We start from the raw sequence: 27,127 nt of genomic DNA on the forward strand, positions 1-27,127 counted from the left end.
AAAAACTAATCTATTAGTGCTAATAAACATTTCATAAACTTTTTAATGTTTATAGAAACTGTTTTTCCGCGAATTTTGAGACTTGGTCAAAATATTAAAATATATAGCGGAATTAAAAGGAACAACTCGTCTCTCGGTATTCATACTATCTTCGAGATGAAATGTAATGAAAATCATCAAAACAACATTGTTTAAGTTGCTGTCAGTAAACGCCTCAGTTTCGTCAAGGTATGGTAGATTTGGGCTCCCTGAATACGCTCCAATCGACAGAATTGAGTTTTAGTGGATTCCCTGCCAATAAATAAAAAAATAAATTTGGGTACAATCTGGAATCTCAAATCTATCATACCTTGACGAAACACGAATCTTATTCTTGTTAACAAATTATTTTTTTTTTGTGAAAGAAAGATTTTTTTTTATTTATATGATGTTATTCCTAATCAAGCTTATTATCAGTGATTTTTGCTGCTGTTAAGAATCCCACTCCGATGCCCACTCGTCGATCGTAATTTTCCAGAGTCATAGATAATCAAGTTATTATCGGACCTAATTTCGCTAATTGGCATTCCCGGCACACGGTCGCGCCGTATCGTCGTATTTTCACCGGAGATGATAAAGGGCGCATCCACTTCTGGCGTGGGCTGAACTGCCACCGGACGGTGGATGTATTATGAACGCAGCATCCCCCACAGTTTGGAATCGAACTCGAAGGGTAAGAGTTGCTTACATTGGGTAGGAGTGAGCCTAATTTCGTCACAAGCTTTTATCACTTGAGCTATTGGATACACTGAAAAAAAACGCTGATTTTTGAGGTAATGTTGGACCAAAATTGCTATTCACATTTTCCCAGTGTATCCTTAATTTATCGTAGAAGTAGACATCCGGGCCCTTTTTCGGCAATGTCGCAGAGTATGGCGCGAAGAGAATTCCGAACGACCCAATTACGATGACCACCGGGAGGTACGGGGATCAAAAGTGCACCCCGACTAGCCGGCCAGCCGGATGATCTACCGGGACCGAATGGCCGGCCGGCCGGCCGGAACAGGTCACGCGGAAGATTCGATGAAAATTGAAAATTAAGTTCGTGCCACAGTGAGTACGGCTTTGGCGGCGGCTGCGACGGCTAATCAAGTTATGAATTTCGAGTGCTGATGGTAATTCGGTTTTCGGCCAGGGCACACACACAGTTTATGTGATGTGAAATGGCCGACGCGACGGACGGTTGGTTAGCCTTATCGGGTTAGCACGCCGGGACTCGTGGTGGCCATGGGCCAAATTCATGGACCACGCCACGTGGAATCGTAAACAAGTGGTTGGAATTTAATGTTTGCGCGCGTGTTTGCGATAAACCGGAATTGGATGGTAATTGGTCCTGGCAAAATAACAATCAGTTCCGAAAAATCTTTATTTTTTGTAGTTCGCAAATTTTCGAATTGAACGAAACTTTTTCCATGCATTCGATAATTGAGAAGAAGTCATTTTACCTTATTAGTTTTCCCATACAAGTGTGGGCTCCATACAATTTTGGGAGCTGGTCATACAAAATGGCTTTCTGCAAATGTGTAGAACACAGTTACACTGTAAAAAAAACAACAAATTTCAAAGTTCAAGTTATTGTTCTGAAATAAAAATTAAAATAGATTTGGAAAGAACATTGCATTTCCTTCTTATAAAATGTGCCACGATTTTAAATACAATTGAGTAACGAAATAATGTAGAGGTTTAAAAACATCTAATTTTTTGATGAAAAATGACATATTTAGGATAACACTTGTAGCCTCAACGAATTAAAAAAAGTTGGAAATTGCGCATTCCCATTTGCAAAATCGTTTCTGACGACACCGAAGGGTTTTCACCATTTCTAGATTATTAATTTTCTACTTAATCTTGGATTTCAGATCACTGAGCAACGTTTTAAAAATTTATTGAAAAATAAAAGGGTAGAATGAAAGAACTTAATCATTTTTAATTCAATGCAATATATTGTGAATAAACCAGCTTTTCTGGAAATGTCATCTTAAGTTTGATTTTAAATAGTCTTGATGTCTGAAATATTGTATAATGGGAATAACTTTGCCTTTTTGGCTGTGGGATGTCTTTGAAAAAAGATAGTATTCCCATCCCGCTTAAATTGAGATATCTTAGATTTTTCAGCATCATGACCGAATTGAAAATTGAATTGGTATCATGAATTATCGCGATAATGATTTTGCAAGAAGAATTATGTACAGTCGACTCTCTGGCTGTCGATCTTCTCGATATCAATAATTCTCCATCGATCAATGAATTCTTCAGTCCCTTCAATCTGCATGCTTCAATTATCTTCATTCCTCGATATTTTCCCTTGCTTGAAGGATCTCTTCCTCGACGGTCCCTTGGATTCTGTTTGCTTTAAAAATTTCTTCCGAATGTCAATAATTTCACTTTCTCATGGCTTGCATAGACGTTTTTCTTGGCGAAACGAAGCTTTGAAGGGTGTTTGACATTAGTTTGTTTTTGTTTGCTGGACGTTGCCATGATGCTCTTCCAAAGCTGGGTATCAAGAAAAAAATGTTTTCAATCGAGTCTTCATTTTGCATCGTTCTGTAAACTGATGATTCTCTTCCTCGACGGTCCCTTGGATATTGACAACCAGAGAGTCGACTGTACTTTAATTGGTTTAAAATATAGATTTCAAGAAAATATGGAAAATGGAAGCCTGATTGTGTAATAATGTTAATAAATCGTTCATTTTGAACCTTTTTTGTGCTGAAACTTTTAACGGAAGTCATTTATTTATGTTTTTATAATCTGGTAGCGTAAGGTTTGCATTTTACAATATTTATACAGTTTAAAACCATTTAACATAAAGCATATCTTAAGCGTTAGTTCATAAACCTCGTGGCCATTTGAGGGCATTCTAACATTATAATTAGTCGTACTGCTAATAAAATTGGAAAAATTAAATATTTTCTACAATATTTGATCATACACTTACTTTGACCATTAAAGTTGCCGTCCTAAACAATTTGGTTGTAAAATATTAATCAGGACTAGGATTAGAAAAATGTCCTACAAATTTCGAAATAACTCGGGAAATATGTTGACATTTTCCAGTTTTTCGGAATTTTTAGTAGAGTAGTACGGGGCAAAACTGCAGATTAGGCAAAGGTTATATTGATACTTTGTCTTACTTTAAAAGCTCATATTCGGAGTTTCGAATAGTTTTAAGGTCAATTTTATGAATTTGAAAAAAAAACAATTAATTTATTGAAAATTACAGGAAAAAGACACTTTTTGGCTACTTTGATCTATTATTTGAAGTTTACAAAATTATGGTTTACAAAATTTCAGGTTCATTAAATCTTTGAAACCTTTCAACCAATTTTTTTGAATATTTTTGTAATTCTTCTAGTTAAAAAATATTATTTGCTACCGCAAAAAAAAAAAATGCTTGCAAAGGTGCACACTAAAATTTCCATACATTTTAGTATGAAGAAAATTGAATTATAAGGTTTTCACCCAAAAATTTGAGTTATATAATTACAATTTTGTCCAAATACCCTACAACCTAGCCCCGCCTTTACACAAGATCCTCTGTAATTACTCTTAGCTTTAAGATCAATGTCGTAACTCCCGGGACTCTACAGAAGACCCAGCACATTACCACACATCGGTAGACTAGTCCCTGAACCTTCCTGAGGCTATCCAGATAAGATCTGTGGTCAAAAACCACAGTCAAAATCGCCTACCTCGCCCTGTACGGCGTTGAACACATAGGCCTTACCTTGACGAAGTTTCGGATGACCTAGAACATCGTAAACCATGTAAATTTGGTGTAGCTGTATAGCTGACTTCATAACGATTCCAAAACACTATAAATTTGTATAGTTTAGATGTGTTTTTATAAAAATATAGCCCATGTCTCCCATATAGCCAAAATCCCATAAGCCCTGTACCTCGCATATGCGTGCTTCGCATAAGAAACCCCCATATGAGTTGCATATGCGAGGTTTAACTGTTATTACAAAAGCTGACTCGGTCCTAACCAGGTCCCAGTACCGAATAGGACCTAATAAAAATAATTTTATGAAAAAACCCCGCCTTTAGATGGGTTTCGATCTAAAAATTTGCCAAAAATCGATTTTTAACCAATTTTTGATCTCAATATTGCACCCTTTTGAAATGTTAGTCTTGATTTGAACTTTTTAAAAATATTGTTTTCAAAAAGACCGAAAAATTTCACGAATGTTTCATATTTTAACAATGTAAATCGGACTATTAGTTGTTGAGATATCGACATTAGAAAATTGTGGGTTGTTTGGGAGAGACTTAGAAAACATAAATTTTCATGTTTTCAAACCTTTGCATGGCAATATCTTAGCAACGAAGGGTCGTATCAACAAAGTTCAAAAAAGCAAAATATCTAGAATTTTCTCAGCTTTTCAATATGGTTTTTAAAGTTGGACAAACATGTGCATTAATTTAAAAAAAAATAAAAACTGCGACTGTTTTCAAAAAAGTCACCTAAAAATGGCTTTTACTTGAAAACGGTGAACTATATCGAAATTTTACTACTACGTACTTTTTTATTACAAATTCGATTTTACATCGAAAAATGAAGTTGAAAAATTTCTGCGACCAATATTTCGATTTTTTGAAAAAAAACAGTATTGATTCAACTCAGTCAAAGATGTTTTGCACAACCTGCATGTTTCTGAAAAGTTGGCATTTTATGTCCCCTATCACATGAATGAATGAATGAATGAATAATTCTCTCAGTGTTCCCACGAGCCTAAGCCATCGGCTAGGCTAGGTTCATTTTTTTGGTTCAGGTTCACACCACACGTCGGCAAGCACCGTCGGCTCAGGCTCACTGAGTATGGCTCACGGCACGGTTCATTTGGTTCAAACCAGGCGAGGCTAGCCAAAATGAACCATTGGCTTGAACCTGGCTTGAACCTGATCAAAGAATGTTAGGCTAAACGGCAAGCTTTGTTACACCGTAGTATGCTCAAACCGTAACATTTGCTACACCGTAGTATGATTACACCGTAACATTGTTACACCACAACATTCGTTACACCGTAACATTGTTACACCGCAACATTCATTACACCGTAACATTGTTACACCGTAACATTGTTACACCGTAACATTGTTACACCGTAACATTGTTACACCGTTAAATTGTTACACCGTAACATTGTTACACCGTAACATTATTACACCGTAACATTGTTATACCGTAACTACGATGCAACGAATGTTGCGGTGTAACCATGTTGCGGTGTAACCAAACTACGGTGTAACGAATGTTACGGTGTAATAACGTTACGGTGTAACAATGTTACGGTGTAACAATGTTACGTTATAACAATGTTACGGTGTAACAATGTTACGGTGTAGCAATGTTACGGTGTAACAATGTTACGGTGTAACAATGTTACAGTGTTACAGTGTAACAATGTTATGGTGTAATAATGTTACGGTGTAATAATGTTACTGTGTAAAAATGTTACGGTGTAACAATGTTACGATGTAACAATGTTACAGTGTTACAGTGTAACAATGTTATGGTGTAACAATGTTACGGTGTAATAATGTTACTGTGTAAAAATGTTACGGTGTAACAATGTTACAGTGTAACGAATGTTGTGGTGTAACAATGTTACGGTGTAATCATATTACGGTGTAACGGATGTTACGGTATAATGAATGTTACATTGCAACATTGCTACACTCTAATATTTGTTACACAGGGCATTATTCTTATGGTTCTCATTAGCCTGGTTAGCCTGGCTTAAGCCATGGTTCATGGTTCACTGAACCAGGATTGAACCACAAATTGAGGCTTAAGCCGAACCAAGTTTATAGGTGAACCTAGCCTAACCGGTTCATTTGGGAACCGGGTGTTTTGGGTGTTTCATCCAAACAAAAAAGTTCTCAGAATCAGGCAAACCGAGGTTCCCCTAGTTCAGGATACCCATAGGGACTCTCATGCCAAATATCAGCCCATTTGGTTGAGAATTGGCCTGTCCCCAGCGGTTCAAAGTTTACATGTAAATTACTATGGGATTTTTATGCTTTTCGTTCAATCGTTCGTACAGGTCTGGGGACAACATGGATTCACTCGGAATAAAGACAGGTGTGTAGGGGATGGTCCAATGAACAAATTTCAGAAGGAATTAGGGTTGTCCATTCTGTCCCCAAGGTGCGCATTGGATCGACGTCCGGTGTCTCCAGAATCAACGATTCACCCTTCAAATGTACGCATTGTCCTTAGTATGCTATGACGGCTAGCTGAAAATTACGACGCCCCATGTCAGACGGTGAACACGTGGCAGAGCATTCACTCAAGTTTTGGCTCAGAAACATAGTTTAAAATAATAAAAATATAATTTTTGATGTTCCTGTAACAATTTGAACTATTCTAAATAACGTAACATGATGATTTTGTAATAATAATGCAATCGATGCTTCTCCACGTGTTCACCGTCTGACATGGGGCGTCGTAATTTTCAGCTAGCCGTCATAGCATACTAAGGACAATGCGTATATTTGAAGGGTGAATCGTTGATTCTGGAGACACCGGACGTCGATCCAATGCGCACTTTGGGGACAGAATGGACAACCCTAATTCCTTCTGAAATTTGTTCATTGGACCATCCCCTACACACCTGTCTTTATTCCGAGTGAATCCATGTTGTCCCCAGACCTGTACGAACGATTGAACCAAAAGCACAAAAATTCCATAGTAATTTACATGTAAACTTTGAACCGCTGGGGACAGGCCAATTCTCAACCAAATGGGCTGATATTTGGCATGAGAGTCCCTATGGGTATCCTGTACTAGGGGAACCTCGGTTTGCCTGATTCTGAGGACTTTTTTGTTTGGATTAAACACCCTAATATCCATATCTACAACTTTGCCCAAGACATCAAATCGATCAACAATTTCCTTCAAAAGATATATATATTTGAATTTTCATGCATCATTTTTGAATGGACAGCTGCCAAATTTGTAAGGAAAATTATATGGACAAATTAATGATGCTTAATGGCTTCTTTGGGCATACCGAAGGCATCAAAAAAGTTTCATCCAGATTAAAAAAATATAAAAAATCGAATTACCGAAATCTAAGAGAATTGCTCTCCTGTTAAAAGATACAGCGTCATCAAAACTGGTCTAAAACGTGTTTTTTGCTCGGAAATCACGTTTTAGACCAGTTAAAGATAATGATTATTCTGTATAAAAAATATAAATATTCGAGTTACCAAAATTGCTTTAATGCCTTCAATTAATAAAACAATTAACATTCTATATTTGGTTAAAGTTAAATTTTTCATTGGCATGACTTTGCGTTCGTCGTTATAGGGGGAGAGGGGGTAAATGCACCCTTTAAGGGAAAACTGTGATTTCTCAACCAATACAGCATTACTGCGGAAGAATTTTGTTCGATGTTCTATAACAACTATTATTCTTCGTCATCCATGTGAAAAAAGTCTTTAAAAACCTTAAAATTGTTCGAAAATATCAAATTTCTAAAAACATTTTTGATTTATTTCAAACAACCATGCGGGGCAACATTGGGACAAAACGCACTACAACAACGGGGCAAAATGCACCGCAACATGGGGCAAAATGCACCAGGTAAAAGCAGTTTTCACTAGTCACCAATAGATGACACCGCTGTTTTTGCAAAGGAGCTTCAAAGCGGTGCATTTTGCCCCGACCACGCTTTTTGCAGCAAATTTAATTAAAAATGCATTTTTTGATGTTTTTGGACTCATCTATCTACAGAATAAGGAAGATTTTGGCAAAAACTATAAATCTCAACACTTAAAATATCAATAAATGCTTTTTATATTGTCCAAAAATCATAATGAAAGTTCAATGAAAATTAGATGAAAACACAACATTTTAAAGTTTTGCAAATAACTTGAGCTGTTTTGATACTGCGATGCACAAATTTTTCTAGCATGATTTTTTTTTGTTTTTAAATTAGCATTGTTAAGTTTCCGATTTCTATGATTTTTTGCCCGGAAAATTCTTCCAAAAACCGAGAAAAGCAGGTGGTGCATTTTGCCCCGGGGGTGCATATTACCCCCTCTCTGAAATGTCAGCTTATATCAAAGTGAAATACAAAGAATGTCAATTTTCCAAGAGAGATCAAATCATCATTCCACAGATTGTAGAATTCTTCAAGTTTAGTAATACACACTAAAAGTACTCACCAGATCGGCGATGTTGGCCACCTGGATGGCGTCGTGCACGACCTCGGCCCGGGTGCTGCCGTTGCGCTTCTGGAACATCGCCTTGTCGATGATGAGCGCCGTTTCGATGTACTTGGTGGCGTCGCGGACGTCCCGCCGGTACCGCCCGGCACCGTTCGCGTCCCGGGACTCCACCAGGCCCGAGTGGTGGCCGGCCTGCTGCTGGCGGCGGACGTTCCGCGTCCGCCACTCCAGGTTGCCGGAATTAGCACAGCCCTTGTTTGATTTTGTACGTGCCTCGAAGATAACATGTGGATGTTTCTGCTGGAACGAAGGGGGGGCGATTTTTTTGAGCCAAGACCATCGCCGGGTCGGACCGGAGCGGATGAAGGTAAATCAACCGGGAAATGGAGAGACACAGAAAAAATTGCCGGGGGGTCGGGATCAGTAAAAGTAATGGGTGTACAGAGTATTTGGTTTTTAACTACAAAAATGGCAGGTCATATGATATACTGGTAGAATTGCTTGGAAAACATTGACGATTTGAAGGCACACAGGTTGGTCAAATTTGAATTAACACTAGTCAAGGAAAATGTCGCTTACGTCAAGCTTACGATTCTATACCATTCACTTCCAGAATCTTTTTTTGTCTACCATTTCCAACGTAGCTAAACAAAAACGTAGTTTTAAATATTCAAAAATGCAAACAGCCTTCGTTTCGTTTTCCCAACTTCACAACGCCAAAACAAGGGGAGAGACAGTGAAAATAATGCAATAATTTCGTTCCTAAACGTTGGGATCTTATTTCGTTTTACTTTTTAGCTTTGCTTGGCGGGAAAAGTATTGTGTTTTGCTACAAATTTACTTCTTGCAAGGCTGTTTTCAGTTTTTGGGGTGCTAACTAAAAAAAGTTCCAAAGTTAGAAAGACTTTCCCCCACTTTTGAGGGAATACCATTCGCATTTTTTTCGGACTGCAAATGCGTTCGCGGAAAACGAAACGGAAACGCTTTTCGGTATTTACGCGTTTAAGTTTTCGTCGGCGTTCAAAACCGTTTTTCCAGCGGTGCTTTCTTTGCGTGGTACCGGTTCTGGAAAAGCGGAAAATTTACCTGCTCCCAGTGCAAAAGTGGAGAAAAGTTCTGTTTAAACTCATTAAACTCGACACCCGCTCCTCGCCCACACTGGGTGAATGGAAATTTTCCGAGTTTTCCCAGATGTAGCACGGAGTGTGGGTTTGAGTGGGGAAGAAAAGGGAAAACTTTTTATTTTCGTCAGTTGCACACGCTTTTTTCCATTTCTAAGCCGAAAAGTTTCTCCGGGGGGGGGGGGGGGAGAGTTTTCAAAACGACTGGATTTCGAGTGTGTTGCAATTCACTATTTATTATTCATATTTATTTTTCGCTTCCCTTCTTTCCTCCCAAGTTGGTCCAACCCAAACGGTGAGCTTTTGGAAAACGGCCAACTTTCCGTGCCGGGAGGTGCTTGTAAATTAATACCTGTTTTTCTTTTCAGTGAGCAAGTTTGCATAATTTATGTAAATTACTCACATTCTTAGGGAGTGAAGCGGGAGTGTAGGATTCTTACAGTTTTACAACGCGCAGCCCACCACCGCTACCCAAAGTCGGGGGGGAAGGAGCCCAAGAACCGTCTTCTAAGACTACTACTGAGGTAGAAAGGCTCAATTTATCATCATGTGGTTCTGAAATCTTCCAGACTTACTTTATCATCATTTGTTGTTGCCAGCGCTGGAAAGCAAGCGCGGGAAAACTCTTGCTTTTGTACCTGGGAAGAGCCAGCCAGCCAGACTGAGTCGTGAATCTTGAAAGTTTTGAACGGAAGATGAATTTTCATGAAAAGAGCTTCTGATAAATTGATTCGCGAGCGGAATCGATATATTTTATGTGCCGGAAATTAGCTGTTATTTGGACTGGCTTTTGCTAAGTACTTTAATTTTTGTCAATTGGATATAACTTATTACGATCGTCAATTTTATGTTTGAGAATAAAATGTTGCAGGTATTGATTCCAATCGTAAAGGGTGACTTCAAAATCGTAATAAAATTTAAATTTTACTGAATATAAAAAGCTTATATATAAAATGAATTTCAACTAAGGCTATTCTCCCCATCACCGAGAATGCTAAATTTATTCTATACATATCAGGGTGGCTTGACGTTTGTTGCTTTTATCAAAAATCATAAAAAATTGGCTAATTCAATCAGAACAGCTATTTTCTGATCGTAATAAGGCCCCAAAACAACCCCCTACAAGTTGGGAGCATTCGGTGCAGACCCGGCTTTCCGTAAAGCATTTCAATTTTGTATGGGAAAAATCAAATTTTTTGTTATTTGACTTGTCTGAAACGTGATTTTTAGATTTTAGACCAAGTTTGAGCTCCCTGTATGCCAGGAGCAAGGTAATAGGGGAAAGTGGGGCAAGTGTAACAAGCTAAGGAAATGCTCGTTATAACTCATTAAAAACGTGAAAAATTTGTCGGATTTTTTTATAATCATCTTATTTCAGGTCTTGACTAAGACTTTGATAGAACAGGTTTTTAAAAAATCCAGTTTTTGACTGTAAAAAACTGATTTTAAATTTTTTGATTTTCCGTGCGTTCTACTCAACTAGTGGGGCAAGACGAACAACCCGTTGGGGCAAGAGGAACAATGCATGAAACAACATGCTAATTTGCTAACAATTGAACTGTTATCACTTAGATACATCAGATTACAATGTATTTGAAACGTTTCTTTCATTTTTAGATTAAAAAATAATATTTTACTAAAATTTTTATCTTTTTTCAAAAAAAAATTATTACTGAGATGATAAATAGTAAATTTTCATGATATCACTATATTTTGTTTGGAAATTTTTTGTTAACAATTATTTATCAGTTTTTGAGTACTTTTAAGTATTTCTTTCCCAATAAAATATGTTGTTGCAGCAATTCGTATTTTTTTCCATACTAAAAATCTATATGGTACACTTGCCCCACCTGAACAAGATTTTTTTAAAGCTCTCAACAAAAATAGCCAAAAGTTAAATCATACTTTGTAATAGGTGCAAGTCATTGGTAGGGACACTACTGATCTAGGAAAAATTGCATTTTGAAAAAAAATGCCATAAAACGAATCCTATGCCTTATTTTGTACTTTCCAAATATTATAAGAAAACAAAGGTTTTGAAAAAAACTTCATTAAATCTTATGCTCCTTGGCGTTTACGTCGTTTTGGCGGTTATGTGGTAGTAGAATCAGCTAATTGCATTGCTAGCAACAATTCCTCATACTGGAAATAATCAAAATTGTAAAAATTACGGCCGTACGAGCGATTGTTTCTCTTGCCCCATATGGTCGTCTTGCCCCACCTTCCCCTATCATACTTTCTTCGGGAAAGTTTTAGTAAGTATTCTCAATTTGAACGCTATTGTATCAGTTTTTGTTTGTTGTTGTTGTTTTTTTGTTGTTTTTTGTATCAGTTTTTCTACCCAGGTTTTTAAGCGAAGATGGCGTTCAAATGGTGAACGTCCGAAATGTCAAAATCGCGCTGTAGCACCAACATTAGGAAAAAAATGTGGCTGTCATGCCATGGCACACTTTTTTTGTAATGTTGGTACCACTGCGTGATTTTGACATTTCTGGCGTTCACCTTTCGAACGCCATTTTCGCTTAAAAACCTGGACTGGCAGTAAAGGAAAATTCCAAAAATCGAATAACAAAAAGTTTTTTTTTCCATACAAGTTCTCATACAAAATAGAAATGCTCTGCGGAAAGCCGAATCGGCTCAGATTGATCACAAATTTTAGGAGTTTGTTTTGAGGCCTGAATGTGACCAGCAAATAGCTCTTCTGTACATCGAACCACATTAATACAATACATAGCCACGTAAGCTAGTGGCAACACGTTCGCCTCATAAGCGGTAGATCAGGGTTCAAATCCCGGCTCGGGCCAACACAACTGGTGATCGTTACTTAACCCATTCTGGCCTGAATGTCCAAAATTTTCAAGGCTATCCTATAATTTTCTGATGGTGCTTACAATCAATTTGCCACCAATACTTAAAACCTGAGTAGCAAATTTTTTGAAAACAACAATCGTTATTAAACCATTTTCAGTCAGATAGTCAGTTGTAAGAACTGCTGTGTAACTTGCTTGCTTAAATTCATGGCTTAAATGATTGGATATTAGTGGTGGTGCATGAGTCCACTTAGAAAAAAATCAAAAATAAAAAAAATATATATGTTTTAAAAATTGTGGTGGTTTTGACATTTGAATGAAAAATGTGTTTAAAAATGAAGTATTGATGAAATTTTGTTTTTCGCCGAAAATAAACTTTTTGCAGTAGAGTACAACGGAATCCCTCAAAAAATCCAAATAGTTTTGATTGATCCCAGACATGCTTAATATGATTTTTAATGAAGGAAAATGCATTTCAAATTGTTTTCAGTTCATTAGACTTCTATTTCCATTGACATTTTTAAGTTCTTTGAAAAAAAATATCTTTTTCCCCCTGATTTTTGGGACCGATTTCTAAGGGGAAAGGGGGTGACATAAACTTTGAAAAATATTTGGAACGGCCTAATTTCTGGTAAAATTACACAAAAAAGAAATATAATTCAATCATCCAACATTTCAACCTGTCAAATTTATTTTTTACTGTGTTTAGAAAATTTTCAGCTACTCGCAAACAATAATACATACATATGATGGACAAAGAAGGAAACTATTTAAAGTTGAAAAAACTAAAAATTATTTAATCATAAAGTGTCGTAAAACGGGGTGACTTGGATAAGTTCGAGAATTTTCCGCAAACTGAAAAGTACAAATTAAATACGTACGGAATGGTATGGAATCATACTGGCCGTGGTAGAGAAGTGTTCACAGTACTACTAGTTATAACATGACAAGTTTAAAATTAAGCTAATTATAATAAAGAAAATATTGATTTTCTGATTCTTTGGACAATTTTCAATATTATTTGTTTTTGAATTACAATCAAATCAAATATCCAAATTTATAGGCATTTCCCGTAAGAAAAATTTCATATCTAATGTGAATACTTTTAATTCGTGCTTCGAATTCAGCTTAAAAAGTAATATGAATGGATAATTTTACAGACAAAACTTGTTAAAAGAAATGTCGGGCAAATTCTGACTTTCAACCAATTTTACCTTAAATTGATGTGTGAACTTATTATAAACATTGATTTTGTTTTCTTAAAATCTATGTCAGCAACCTTATTGATGGTATATTTGACATAATAATCTTAAATCTGATTTTTACAAGAAAAACTGTAACTTTCAAAGTTACCCCGGGATTCAAAATAAGATTTTTTAGCGCAATTAAATGTTTTAAACGTTTTTAAAAAATCTTATTTTCAAAAGCAGTGCATGGACCTTGTACCTCAGTAAATGTTTTAAAAATAGGGTATTTGTCCCTCTTTTGAGCCTACTACCTATTTTGGGTCTACCAAACTTAATTCAACGAAATTGAGCATTTCATCAAATCTGACAGGAATCTGCCACTTGATAATGATACGTGCAGTCATTATCTTCATTTTGGTGGGCAAGAATAATTCACTTTTTCCTCCTAAATGAGAAATAAAGCAATAAAAATTGCACTCTTCACTTTTTTCTTGGCAAATCGCTAGTTGCCCATTAGGTCGAAAAATTTCACCACTTTTGCTTACGCTTGTTGACACACAGCGCCCGGCTTTCATCGCTCAGCACACGAATGAGAGCCGTCCCCCGAGTCTCCAACCACCGGCGATATGTTTTTAATGGTGGGTTGCACAATCCCGTTGTAAAAACAATCACGAAACTGCCACCAAATCAATAAAATAACTGATTAATAACTTCGTCCATTTCGGAGAGAATGGCTCTATATTCAGTCCATTTGACACTTCTACAAATTGTGACAGTATGTGTGCGCTTTTCACAAGTTACAGTGTTTCTTGCATAATACGGGCTTGTTGTCTGGCTACGCAACAAATGTTTTGTTATGTTTAAAACTCGTAAAGAATGATATAAATCATGTCTAAGCTAATTATGCACGTAATGAAAGTGAAATCAATCGTTCTAATGTTTATTTGTGTCTTAAAACATCACAATGATTGAGCATATTTGTCGACCGAATTTGTGCGGCTGTACTGTACGAGCTGGGGCTGAACCGTACGTCAAAAAAATTCGCCACGTGCTTCGAGATTTCAACCAATCAGAAGGTAGGCCGAAAATATGTACAAAGAAGGTCGTATGCTAGGAGCAATATCCCCAAAATAGGGACAAAAAATGTTTCAGTTTCTCGGGCTTATACAGGAATATAAAGTATTTTCATCAAAAATGTGATTAAGTAAGAGCATTACCATTAAAAAACCAACTTATCCATGTAATAAAAGCAAGGCTGCCTATAACAGCCTTTGAGAATACATCAAATAAAAAGTTTTTTCGGCTTAGTAGGCCCAAAATAGAGACAAATATCCTAATAATGTTGAAAAAATCTTACCAGTTGAAAAATATACCAAAAATAAATTGAAATCCTAACAAAGTCACCCCGGTTTACGATATTTCAAATTCAATTCAACATTAAAAAACTGAAGTGAAATCAGAAAATTGCTTCAAAATTTCCAAAATTATACCGAGACTTTTCTGGGCCCATAACACAAAATGGCATCTTTGGACATAGTGAGCCCCCCACAAAGTTTGATAAAAATACAAATCAAAAATCTATGGAACTTGAGAAATGGTAAAATCCGTAAAAAATACCCCCACCCCCATGTCCAACTTACACGAACGCTCAAGGTTTCCAAAAAAAAGTTGGAACGATAACTTCAACTCGCTGGTTCTCGAGCATAACTCAACCAATCAGAATTCTTGTTTCCAGCGATTTGTTAGAATGTCCAGATGATCCTAAAACTTTGCAGAACTTGAGTTGAAAAAATCTGTAATTTCTGCGACCGAAAACATTGTTCCCAGATTTTTTACATGCGAAACAAAAAGTTGGAACGATGTTTTTGACATAAACTTTAAATCAAATTTGTACCAGCATAATCTACACAGAATGAGTCTTCTTGCTTCTAAATTCTGTCGACTAAATGCACAAATCTCACGTTTTCCAACTAGGCTCAAATGGGCATAAACGCTTCATTATTTAATAAGCGCATTTCCTCAAATTTCCCAAAATAGACCCAAAATTGAATCCCCGCACACTTCACAGAAACAATTTTCTCCCTTTCAAAAAACCCAACATGCTTCGAAGATTTAATAACTTCATCTAAACTAACCTCTCCGCCCCACAACCCTCCACGATAAGCCCAATTCGCCAAAACGTTTAGACCCCCCCCCGTCCTTCCGCCTTGCGATGCGTCGAGAATTTTTAAGCAGGTGTGTGTTTTGTGTGCACGCCTCCGAAAATTGTTTGTGTCCTGTCCAAACTGCCTCTCCCTGGCCATTGCTTTTCAGCACACCACCCTTCACATATCAATTTTGGGTGGGGATTTTTTTTTCTCTTTCTGTGGGTCTTACTTTGTTTGGGTGGGAAAAAAACGGGAGAGAGGAAATCGGCCACCGATAGCTGATCAGGTCTGGAATAGAGACATTAGCACCAATTTTTGGGTGGGGCGTAACCCTTGGCACGAAAGGATCTAATAATTTGATGATCTTTATAGTTTATTTTAAACCATAAAAAAAGAATTCATCAAATTCAAAGCTTATTAACTCTAAAATTTCACCAAGAATTTGAATCTATTAGAAATGATGTAAGTTGAGTAAAGGGATTGGCTTTGGTTATTGAACATTAAACGTTTGTCTTTTAACGTTGTAAATTGGACATTGGACATTGGACATTGGACATTGGACATTGGACATTGGACATTCGACATTGGAATTGGACATTGGACATTGGACATTGGACATTGGGTATTGTGGAATCTTGCCGTTGGACTTTGGACATTGGACTTTGAACATTGAATATTGGACATTCGGAAGAAGACATCGGACATTGGCTATTGAAAACACATAAAGTTTGGAAACTTAAGCACCAAGGGTTTCCTCACTCCAACGGGGGACACCAATCGGAGGGGGGAAGTGACCAGAGAGAGTCGTTCATTTTGTCGTTTCGCTGGACGTGTGGCTCCGAAAGGCAATCAAGTTTTCAATTGGTTTGTGAGTGGAATTTAGAATTATTTTTTTATTCTGTGGGACTTTTTCTCACTTCGTCTGATCGCTCACACATACATACACCCGTGAGTGAGACGATAATCAATCGAATTTCGCAAAATGAGACAGTTGGAAATTTATCGCAATTTAGTCGAAGAGGGGGTTGTTGTTTGGGGAGAAAATTGCTTAATTTTCCCTTGAGGGAACGAAAGCGTATTTGGTGTTGATTATTATTGACACAGATGATCGATGAGTAGTGGGGAGTTTATTTTTGTGGGCCAGCATAAATTGACTGATGAACGTGATTTTTTTGCTATTTATGACGTAAGATTTTTGTAGAACACATCCACGTCTTTTTCTGCACTACAAAAAAGCAGCACCTTCAGTTTCGATTAAGTAATTGATTACACTTGCAGCAAAGTCCTCCCTTAAGCTCGCTCTCAATCACTCTAGCAAAGCTGATGCGATGCAGCCAACAAATTTGATGAACTTGCACACAAAAAGGTGCAACAAAACTGCTTCAATTAGACAAATTGCTCGGGATAAGAGATTTTGCAGCAGCAGTGTTGCCAGTATTCCTTTCTTTTTTTACTTCTCTCTCTTCAACCAAATCAAATTAAGTGAACTCGGGGCCTGGGCTAAAAGCAAAGAGTGAGGACACAAAAACACAAAATGTAATTAAAGCTTGGGTTTTTTTTTGCTCTCCATCCCTCCTTCGAGTGCAATTGCGTCACGTGGATCGCCGGGATTTTTCCGAGGAGGGAAAATTTTCCCACTTTAACGCGAGACAACACAGTTCGTCAGCGCAGTTTGTAATTCCAGGCCGGTGCCGGAGGGGGGCAGGAGGCAGGATTTGCAGTGCAAAGTAAAATGTAAACCATTTCTAATTGAAATTTAATTCCAATTTACGCGCCCGATCGACAAATGGAAATTCAATCAGCACTGGTGGCGATGGAATTGAAAAAGGATTTTGTCTGGAAAGATTCGTTTGTTTGTCAACGGCTACGTAAAACGTTAGATTCAGACGTTAGACTTAGGACATTGTATATAAGACATTGAACATTAGATATTGGACATCAGACATTTAGACATTGGACATATGGTTTTAGAGTCTAAAATTTAGACATTGATCATCTGATATTGGACGACAGACATTGGATGTCAAACCTTATCATTTGCTGTTAGACCTTCGACATTAACTTTTAAACGTAAAAGGTATGCTAAAATCAATTTATTTATGGAGAAAATCAGCATACTTTTCAAGCTAAAAAGTCAACAACAACAGGTGCCGTCCCTCTATCGCTAACATTTGTCATTCCGCTTGTTGTTCCTGTCCAAATATCTAGTCACGGGCGAACATTACCATTCCGGGTGGACTTTTTCCGGTGCGGTGTCCGCCGCCGGCGACGACGACCAGAATAGACCATTTCCTAGTCACGGTCCGAGGCAAATGGTGGCAATAAAATTAAATCTCGCAAATTTTCAAATTTAATGTGATAATTCAACCCTGAATCGGACCATCGCATCTCTCGTCGTTTTTACCAAACAAAAAAAGAAGAAGACCGTTTCCAAAAATGGCCACCACTCGGGGATGACCGCACCCCACCCTTCAACTTCAAAATGGGTGGCTGTGGGGAAGCAATTTAAGTAACCATTTTCACATCCGAAGGATGTAATTTATAGGGTAATAATAGGTTGGACGAGTGGCTTACCCCTCGAAGAGGGGGGGTAGGACAGGTTTTCGTTGACAGCCTTCAGGAAACTGGACGAAAGCAGCCGGACTTACACACCCGTAACGTGCCGTAACGGGTTCCGGGGTGACGGAATTTATGATGCTATTAATTTGTGGTTTTTTGGACCGGTTTTTCGGAGTTTGAGAATTTCAGAGTTTCTTTGAAGTGGATCAGCTTGGGATGCAGAGCAGAGAGTGGGGAGCTTCTTGGCCAGCTTCTTGGCATAAAAGGGTGATACATTAGCATTAGTGCTGATTGTGGGGTGAGCAATCAAAAGGATCTGGAAATTTACATAGGTTGAACTTTGTTGGAATGGGGAATGGATCCGTAAACCACTTGAGAAAGTTTGTTGGAAGGGTTCATTAGTAAGATTTAAAGGATTGAATCAAATGAATCAAATGAATCAAATGAATCAAATGAATCAAATGAATCAAATGAATCAAATGAATCAAATGAATCAAATGAATCAAATGAATCAAATGAATCAAATGAATCAAATGAATCAATCGAGTCAATTGAATCAAAAATCTGTAATGAGCGTGTAATTTTCGTTCAAATTCAACAAGTGTCACCCAAATTGACACATTCTGTCATTTCTAGAGCTCATTTCCATACTACTCGGGAACGCATCGAATCGCCAAGATTCAATTAAGGGCGCCCCCGATGAAATGTGACGAGCCCAAATTGCGTCCCATTGTGAAGGTTTATTCCGGGGTTTTTGTCATCCACCCGGATTCGTTAGGAGTGTCCCATGGTGACGATGGTTCCGGAAACGGTCGCCACTTCCGGACCGACTGGTGCACCGGGGTAAATTGACTACAATTTCGCACACGTGTTCTGATTTCGCCCGCGTGGGCTACCAATTAAACAGATTTGCATGCTGATTCGGCTAACATTTGAGAGATTTCTATTAAATCTTAAATTTAGTCCCGCCGCAGAACCCATTCCCTACAAGTCGTCATTTCAGCTTTGTCAGCTTTAATTAGCGCACGATTCTTTGATTATACTGCCATAATTGGAATTGTGCCTTTGGCGCGAGCTCGGATCCGAGAGATCTGAGAGAAGTCGCGCGTCATGCTTCGCATAATTCACTTGGAGACACACCTGCCTGGAGGGGGCGAGCTTTCTAACGATGACGACGACGACGACGATGATGAATCGTGTGAAAGACGACTTCAATCAGAAACGCTGAATGTGTGCGTGTCAATGGGAACGGGACTAATTGTCGGCTTGGAGTTGACGCGAGCGCGATCCAATTTGCACGTATTCTCTCTGGTTGGCGAAAATAATTTGATTATGCTGGCTAATAGAAGGTTTTCGCAGTCGGTGCTCCAGATTCTGACCAATATCCAAAAGTGGTCAATTTTAGTCAACAGTCAACAGTCAACAGTCAACAGTCAACAGTCAACAGTCAACAGTCAACAGTCAACAGTCAACAGTCAACAGTCAACAGTCAACAGTCAACAGTCAACAGTCAACAGTCAACAGTCAACAGTCAACAGTCAACAGTCAACAGTTTAAAGTCAACAGTCCAGCTAGTCTTCTGTCATCTGTCTTCTGTCTTCAGTCTTCAGTATTCAGTCTTCTGTCAACAGTCTTCAGTCAACATTCTTCAGGCTTCATTTTGTAGTTTTGAATCATTTTTTAAACCCTACTTTTTATGGTAATCATACCACTTCCAATTTTCTCCAGCAAGGTACAATCCTTATCGCATTTCGCTGATCGAAACTAACCACACATTTAGACCATAAAACTTTATGCCTGGCCACGCTCGCCCAATATTTCCTTATCCAATTTCCATTAACTCTATCGCCCATGAGAAGCTTTTTCCATCGCGCGCGTTCGTAACACATTTCCCGTTATGCAGTAGGAAAAATATCATTCCTGGACCGAATATTTTCGATATTTTTTTTCTCCCTCGCCCCGTTCAATTTCGAAACACATTTCTCTCTCGCTTTGCCACAGTCGAAGGTGAATGAATAATTCATACGTTTCGTTTATATGCACTTAAATTTTAATATTAAACATTTTTACTCGGCATCCGCTTTCCCCTTCCCTTCCTCCCAGAAATTGAAAACCGAATCCTCCACGTTCCGCCACTTGAAGGAGATGAGAAATAGTCACCAACTCCGACTCCACCCGGACTGCAGGCAGCATCCTCTTTTGGGCCAAGGTGCAGCTGCAATTTGCCGGCTTTTTGCATATTCAAGTCTCTCTCTCTCTGGTCACACCTTACCTCCAACCCCCTTGGGGGAAAAGGAAACGTAAACCTCCGCAGATCCACTTTGGACCGGGCAAAAAGTCCGTCCATTTGTCCCACCCAGGGACCGCCGGGCGATGCAATCGTGCTGCAGATGATGATGATTATGGCTGGGGTTCGTTTTTTTTGGTCCTGCCCGGGATCAATTTGTTGTAACTGAGGCAGAGGTGACACTTTTTACAGGGAATTTGCTTCGTTTTTGGAATTTTGAATCGCCAGCTTCTTGAGGCGCTTCAAGAGGAGCACGGTTCTTTTTTCGATTTTCCGGATCATTTGAGCTTTAGAATTGTGACTCGTTTCAAAGTTGGACACTTGCTGTGCTTTGTATCAATTGCAGGAAAAGTGTCGTTTAACGAGATTTTGCTGGTGGGCCTTTTGCACGTTCAATTTAAAGTTTAGTTTCAAACTCTAGCAAATATTGTTTTCAAACCTTTATTTAAAGAAACATGTTAGGTATCGTTGATTTTGACTGCCGTTTTACATGATATTAACCTTTTTCTGACCAATCTAACAATAATTCAAGGATCTTCTTCTGTAAGATCAATTATTTCTAGTGGCTCAGGAATGATAACTTTTACAAATACAACGCTGTCATCCTCGTGAGGAAATGTCTGCGAATTAGCGGCGGGAACAGTTGGTGGTGGTGGTTTGGAATTTGATAAATCCATCACCACAAAGTTTGTGATTGTCAAATCAGGTTGCTTACTTTGATTAAAAATAACATTCAAAATAAATATAGTTTTATTTTCATTCCACATATTTTTAATGCACGAATGCCAAATTATATTATGACAATAACATTGATTAAACACCAATAACAAAAATCAAAGGATCCAAATATAACTGTACCATTTTGGATTTAAAAATAATGTAGAATGCTTAAGATAGACCCAACCAAGCCAAAACAGTAAAAAATCCGATTAGAAATTCGCATGAAAAAGTCACTCATTTTTGTGAGAAAAGACACTTAATGTTACACATTGCATGTAATTTTTCTCCACACACAAAAAAAAGATGCAAGTTGCAAATTTCAAACAAAGCACCAATAGTGAGGACTGGCGGCTTAGCCCGCTCGGTTATCAGACCGATGAAGTGGGGGAAGAATAAACGCCGAAATGTTGTTGTTTGTTGATTTATTTTTCGGCAGCTTTAACCTGCGCGGTCATAGGGACGTGGCGTTACATCGTGCTGCCACCTGGGTTTTTTAAGTGCAAGAGTGGAAAAGTGCTGAGTCATCGTCTAAAAATAGACGGCGTCCTATCTCGCCCAGCAAAATGAAGTCGATAAAGTAGTCGGTTTCGATGAGAAAAAGTGGAAAACGTGGTCTAAAAATAGCGACGCCATCCCCCTATTCGCTGCCCCACGCCGAAATGAGTCTGACATTTCTTTCTAGTAGGTTTCCCGCAGTCATGCTTTTGAACGGGTTCTTCGTTCGTTCAAGTTCACAAAGCTATACGAAAAATAACAGCTCTGAGAACGAACGTTCGTCTCTTGGAAACGTTCGTTCAGTAGGCTTTTTTGAAACGAACGGAGAACCCAGTTCAGAACTCTACCATTTTCCTTCGAATAGACCTCAGTAACCAGCTAGACTTCATTCACTTAAAATCAACCTTTCACATGTCAGCCCAGCTAAATCAAAGGTAACTTGTAGGTCCAGTAATCAAAGGTAGTGAGTTCAAATCTCTTTTTTGGGGTGAAACTTGTAAGGTTTCGTTGATATCTCATTTTGAGGCTCCAGATTTCACCAGGAATGCATTTTTGTTTGCCGCGCCATAGACCCGTTTTAGTTGCGAAATAGATACTTTATATCCTACCTTGGATTGTAGTCTCCCGAGTCCCGACCCTTTCCAGCTAGGTCTTCACTCGAATTGCAAAAAAAATCAAACGTCGTCCTGAAAAACTTCGATCTCAGAAAATATGAGATTTGAACTTACTACCTTTGCTTACTAAACTTACATGTTTTCACTGATCTAAATAAACCTTGTGAAATGCAATCATCTGAATGTCAATATAAGTTAGTTAGTCGCCAAGGAGATCCTCTGACTACAGACGGTTCACAGAACACGTTCCAAAAAATCAAAGAGAACGGAACGAAAAAGTGACGTTCTGTTTTTGGAACGAAAATCAATGGCTCCTGCGCTGTGGGTTCAGTTCATATTGAAGAATGAGAACGAACGCAGAACGGGTTCCGTTCAAATTGCATGACTGGTTTCCCGTACTGATGGGCTTCATATTTCTGGGTGTAATTCTGAAAAAAATGCAATAAATATTAGGTACTACTTTTTTTTTTGCTGTGAATGCATTATTTTTGGGATTTTCTTTGATACTAGATGAGCTCCTATCTGTGCCGAATTTGTCTTTGATGATTTCCGCTTCCAATCGATGGTCCTAAATTTTTGAAATGTTCTACAGCGATCTTATTTGTTGAAAAACGAATAAAATGGTGAGAAATAAAATTTCCTTTTTCTAAAATTTTGAAGATCTGGCAAACCTGTCTCCGGTTTAACCACTTAACGTGAAGACTTCCATCATTGTCATGTTTTTTCGTTCAAAGATATAAATTTTGCGTCGCTTTCAATATTTTGACAAAATTCCTTCAACAAGTTGTTTAGAATAGTGCCCTACTCATGTTGATTCCTTTTGGTAACGATTATCCCAATCCTTGTAAAGTTATGGAAATCGTCATTAATCAATGATTGCCAACTAAGACGTCAATGACTGTGCCACAAAATTATATAAATTTTGAAGCACAATTGATTTTGATTAAAAATTCTTTCAGTGGCTTCAAGAAGGCAACAACCGGCACATGCTGATTCCTTTTGGTGCTGAAATTCGTTGGATTGAATTTAATACAGAATATTTTATAGTGATGATTAATTTTCTTCGAAAATGATCAACGGCTTCACCTTAAGTGATATTTATGTACATTTTTGAAGCGCGATTTCATATATCTGTATGGAACATAGTATGGAGATATAGATCATCCGACGTTTTGTTGCATAGTTAATAGGATGTAACAAAAATGACTTTTTGGCGGGCATTCAGGGGTTTGTTCCGGTGGGCATACTGAGCCTAAATCCCAAATATGAGCTTGATTGGACGTAACAGGAGCTGGCGCTCCGCCCTTCAATTTTAAATGGGATTTAACCCGTAAAAAAAGATTTTTGCAAAAATGTCACTTTTCGAGGCATTTTGGCCACCAATGCGTTTACCAAAAACATCACTGGCGTGTAGGCCAGATCCTTGCGCATCTTTTGGTATATATAACATTGAAGTTTGGAGCATCCTGGAGCTCGGTACAGACCTTCAAAGTTTGGCATATTTTCGAAAAATCGGTCCCAGCAAAATCAAATGGTGTCTCGGGCGTCGCGCCGATTTTTCGAAAAAATGCCAAACTTTGAAGGTCAAACCCCTGAATGCCCGCCAAAAAGTCATTTTTGTTACACTCTAATAGTTAATCAAAAAGAATATTTACCAACCCTGTCTGAAATAATGACCACTTAAAACTGGAATGCCCAACGCTTGTTCAAATTAAGGTTGGAACGTTTTTGCGAGCAAAAACTGCGGTTCAACTTTTTTATGCGCTTGCCTCCGCGGAATTTTGGGCGATTTACACGTAAGCAGTTCTTTCAGATTTCGGTCATTCGATTAGTTTTGTATTTTTTAATCCGACTGAAACTTTTTTGGTGCCTTCGGTATGCGCATAGAAGCCATTTTGCATCATTAGTTTGTCCATATAATTTTCCATACAAATTTGGCAGCTTTCCAGACAAAAATGATGTAAGAAAATTCAAAAATCTGTAGCTTTTGAAGGAATTTTTTGATCGAAGTGGTGTCTTCGGCAAAGTTGTAGTTTGAATATTACGCTCTTTTAAAATGTCAGTCCTGGTTTAAAAAAATGAAATAATTTTTTTCGAATAGATCGGAAAGCATTACGAATGATTCATTTTTTAACATTGTAAATCGGACCATTAGTTGCTGAAATATCAACATTAGAAAATGGTGGGTTGTTTGGGTGAGACTTAGAAAACATCAAATTTCTTGCTTTAAAACCTTTGCATGGCAATATCTCAACAACTAAGGGTCGTACCAACAATGTTCAAAAAAGCAAAATATAGAGAATTTTCTCAGCTTTTCAATTTTTATTTTTTTTTATGGTGGGCAAACATGTGCACTTATTAAAAAAAATATAAAAAAAGTCACCTAAAAATGGATTTAACTTGAAAACGATGCACTTTATCTCAATTTCACTGGAGTACTTTTTGATTGCAAATTTTATTTTTACATCAAAAAATGAAGTTAAAAAAATTTTGCACCCAAAATTTCGATTTTTTGAAAAAAATCAGTATTGATTAAAAAATTTATAACTCGGTCAAAGTTTTTTTGCACAACCTGGAAATTTCTGAAAAGTTGGCATTCAATGTCCTTTTTTTGCAAATCAAGTTTTAGTGACAACAAATTAAATAAAAATTCACCAATTTTTTTTACCGTGTATCATTTTTTCCAGTGTAATCCGATACCTACAACTTGGCCCAAGACACCAAATCGATCAAAGAATTCCTTCAAAAGCTACAGATTTTTGAATTTAGGTACATCATTTTTGTCTGGACAGCTGCCAAATTTGTATGGAAAATTATATGGACAAACTAATGATGCAAAATGGCTTCTTTGGGCATACCGAAGGCACCAAAAAAGTTTCAGTCGGATTAAAAAATACAAAAATTAAAATTGAAGAAAAAAGACCGATTCCGTCAAGAATTGCTCACATGCAAAAATAGTTGAAATGATATTTTTTATTACAAAAAATACATATTTCATCAAACCGAGTTCTGCAAGGTTCTATAATTATCTAGATATCCTTACAATTTACTCAAAAAAGAATCTTCTCGATGCTATGCAAGAGAAACATAAATAATTTACAGCCTGAAAAGGTGATGAGATGGAAATTTGGTGTCAAAGGGATGGCGTTCTAAAAATTTCGAAAAAAAAAACACACTTTTCGTTGCTTAACTGTAAAAAGTTTTGGAACATATCATTAAGGGAAATTAATTTTTCTTTTCGTACTTTCATTATCTTTGAAAGGTATTTTTTTTAGTTTAGAGTTAAAATTTTTAATTTTACAATTTGGTGTTTCGTGGTTCACGTTTTAACAAATGTACAATTATTATTTTATCGAGTTTACAATTTCCCAACGCAAACATTTCAATGTTATTTTCCTTGTTCCTGTTCAAGTCACAAACACCTTCTGGCAGCTTTCTCAAGCCCAAAAGACAAATTTGTCTCCAAAACACCCACCCTACACGCACCAGTGATTTTCACAGTCAAACACCGTTTCACAAACACACTCGCTCTCCCGAGCCTCGAGCCCCCGGTACAAATGTGACAAATATCGTAAAATGTGAATTTAATTGAATATTCATGTTAAACAATTATTGTGCGCCAGCACCGTTTGTTGGCAAACCTTTTTCCCCTGTACAGAGTGCGATGCCAGCTTTTGGAGGAGTCCTTCTTTTGCTCGTGTTGTGGTTTTGATCCGGAAAATGCCCACCACGTGTGGGTGTGTGTGTGTGTGTTAAGGTGAGGGCAAAGGAACGTTTCCCCACCAAAAAAGGGACGAAAGCACACCCCAGAAAGCTCACAAAGGATATGCGAAAAGGGTGTCGCAAAATTTTTATACCGCCCGAATAAAAGCAGCCGCCAATTTTGGGCACCACCCCCACCGCCCCAAAAGTTTAACCGAAAAACCTTCTCGAAGTTGTTTGTTGGTAATAGAATGTTGCTTTTTACGATTATTATATTACACGCACGGTTTATTCCAGAGGCTCACCCAAAATTAAGGTAAGGGGACCAATTTTGGGCTGATTTCAAACTGGTTTAAACAAAAAATATAGGCCAAATATAGGAAAATTTCCTTCCCGTCGTTAAAAATGGCCCTTGGTTTGGCGTTGATGGTCTTCAAAGCGCGCAAATGTGGCCAATTTAGGTGCGCAGCGCTCTCGTGCCTGGTTTAGGTTAGGAAGTGAGCATTCCTGCACGCAAAACGGCACGCAAGGGTCCGGGGGGCACTTACTAACTGTGGCAATCGGAACCAGTTCGTGTGACTAGAGGCAATAGTTAAAGTTTGCCCCCGTTGATGGGGTCACCGGGAGTTCACAAAGTGGGAAAGTTTTGGGCGCTGGAATTGGTGCCCAATTTGCGTTTGCTTTGCAAATGAGGTGGAAATTAGGATTGGAAGTGTGCATGAAGTTGCAGACAATTTCATTTGGAAAAGCGAAATTGTTTTTTTTTTGGAAACTGAATAAGAACTTTTTCGATGACCGGCTCCGTGGCTTTTAATGGTTACGGCTTCTGCCTCACAAGCAGAAGGTTCAGGGATCAAATCCCGGTCGGTACCTTTGAAATTTGGAATTAGGAATTTAAACTTTGAATGAACAAAAACGAAACAGAATCAGGTGGGATTCGAACTCACACCTTTGGATTGCTGGTCTGAGACTCTAACCAGTCGGCCATCTAAAGGTTATAAAAACATGTTGTATTCTTCTCATACTATATACGCTCTGATCCCTGATTTGCCTGAAGGGATTGGGAGTCTTAAGATAGATCAAGGATCCGTCTGGTGCTTGCTTCTATGTTAAGGCGGGGCCGGACAATGCCCAACGACCTCGGAATTGGGCCGCTAGGATCTCTGCCATTCTGAAATGGGTCGTTGCAAGCAGCGCGAGGGCTATCACCACCTAATACCCGGGACTGAGATAAGTTGTATCAGCATTCGGCATATACAAAGTCT

The 27,127-nt window shown here is 38.0% G+C and overlaps 1 protein-coding gene and 1 long non-coding RNA gene across 10 annotated transcripts in view; both read right to left on the minus strand.

Moving 5' to 3' along the window:
• The window catches only part of LOC120413521 (disintegrin and metalloproteinase domain-containing protein unc-71), a 982,641-nt gene that overhangs the window by 191,640 nt on the left and 763,874 nt on the right, over positions 1-27,127 (minus strand). For all 9 annotated transcript variants that reach the window (XM_052707188.1, XM_052707187.1, XM_052707193.1 and 6 more), the window contains one exon: positions 8,218-8,517. In XM_052707188.1, coding sequence (XP_052563148.1) covers positions 8,218-8,517 — 300 coding nt within the window. The remainder of the gene's footprint in view (positions 1-8,217; positions 8,518-27,127) is intronic.
• On the minus strand, positions 20,072-21,035 carry LOC120421827 (uncharacterized). The gene is made up of 2 exons (XR_005606030.2): positions 20,833-21,035; positions 20,072-20,770 (listed from the first exon to the last, which is right to left on the minus strand). It is a non-coding gene; the product is annotated as an uncharacterized LOC120421827 (long non-coding RNA).

Source organism: Culex pipiens, chromosome 1 (genome assembly GCF_016801865.2).
Source record: "Culex pipiens pallens isolate TS chromosome 1, TS_CPP_V2, whole genome shotgun sequence".
Lineage (NCBI taxonomy): Eukaryota > Metazoa > Arthropoda > Insecta > Diptera > Culicidae > Culex > Culex pipiens.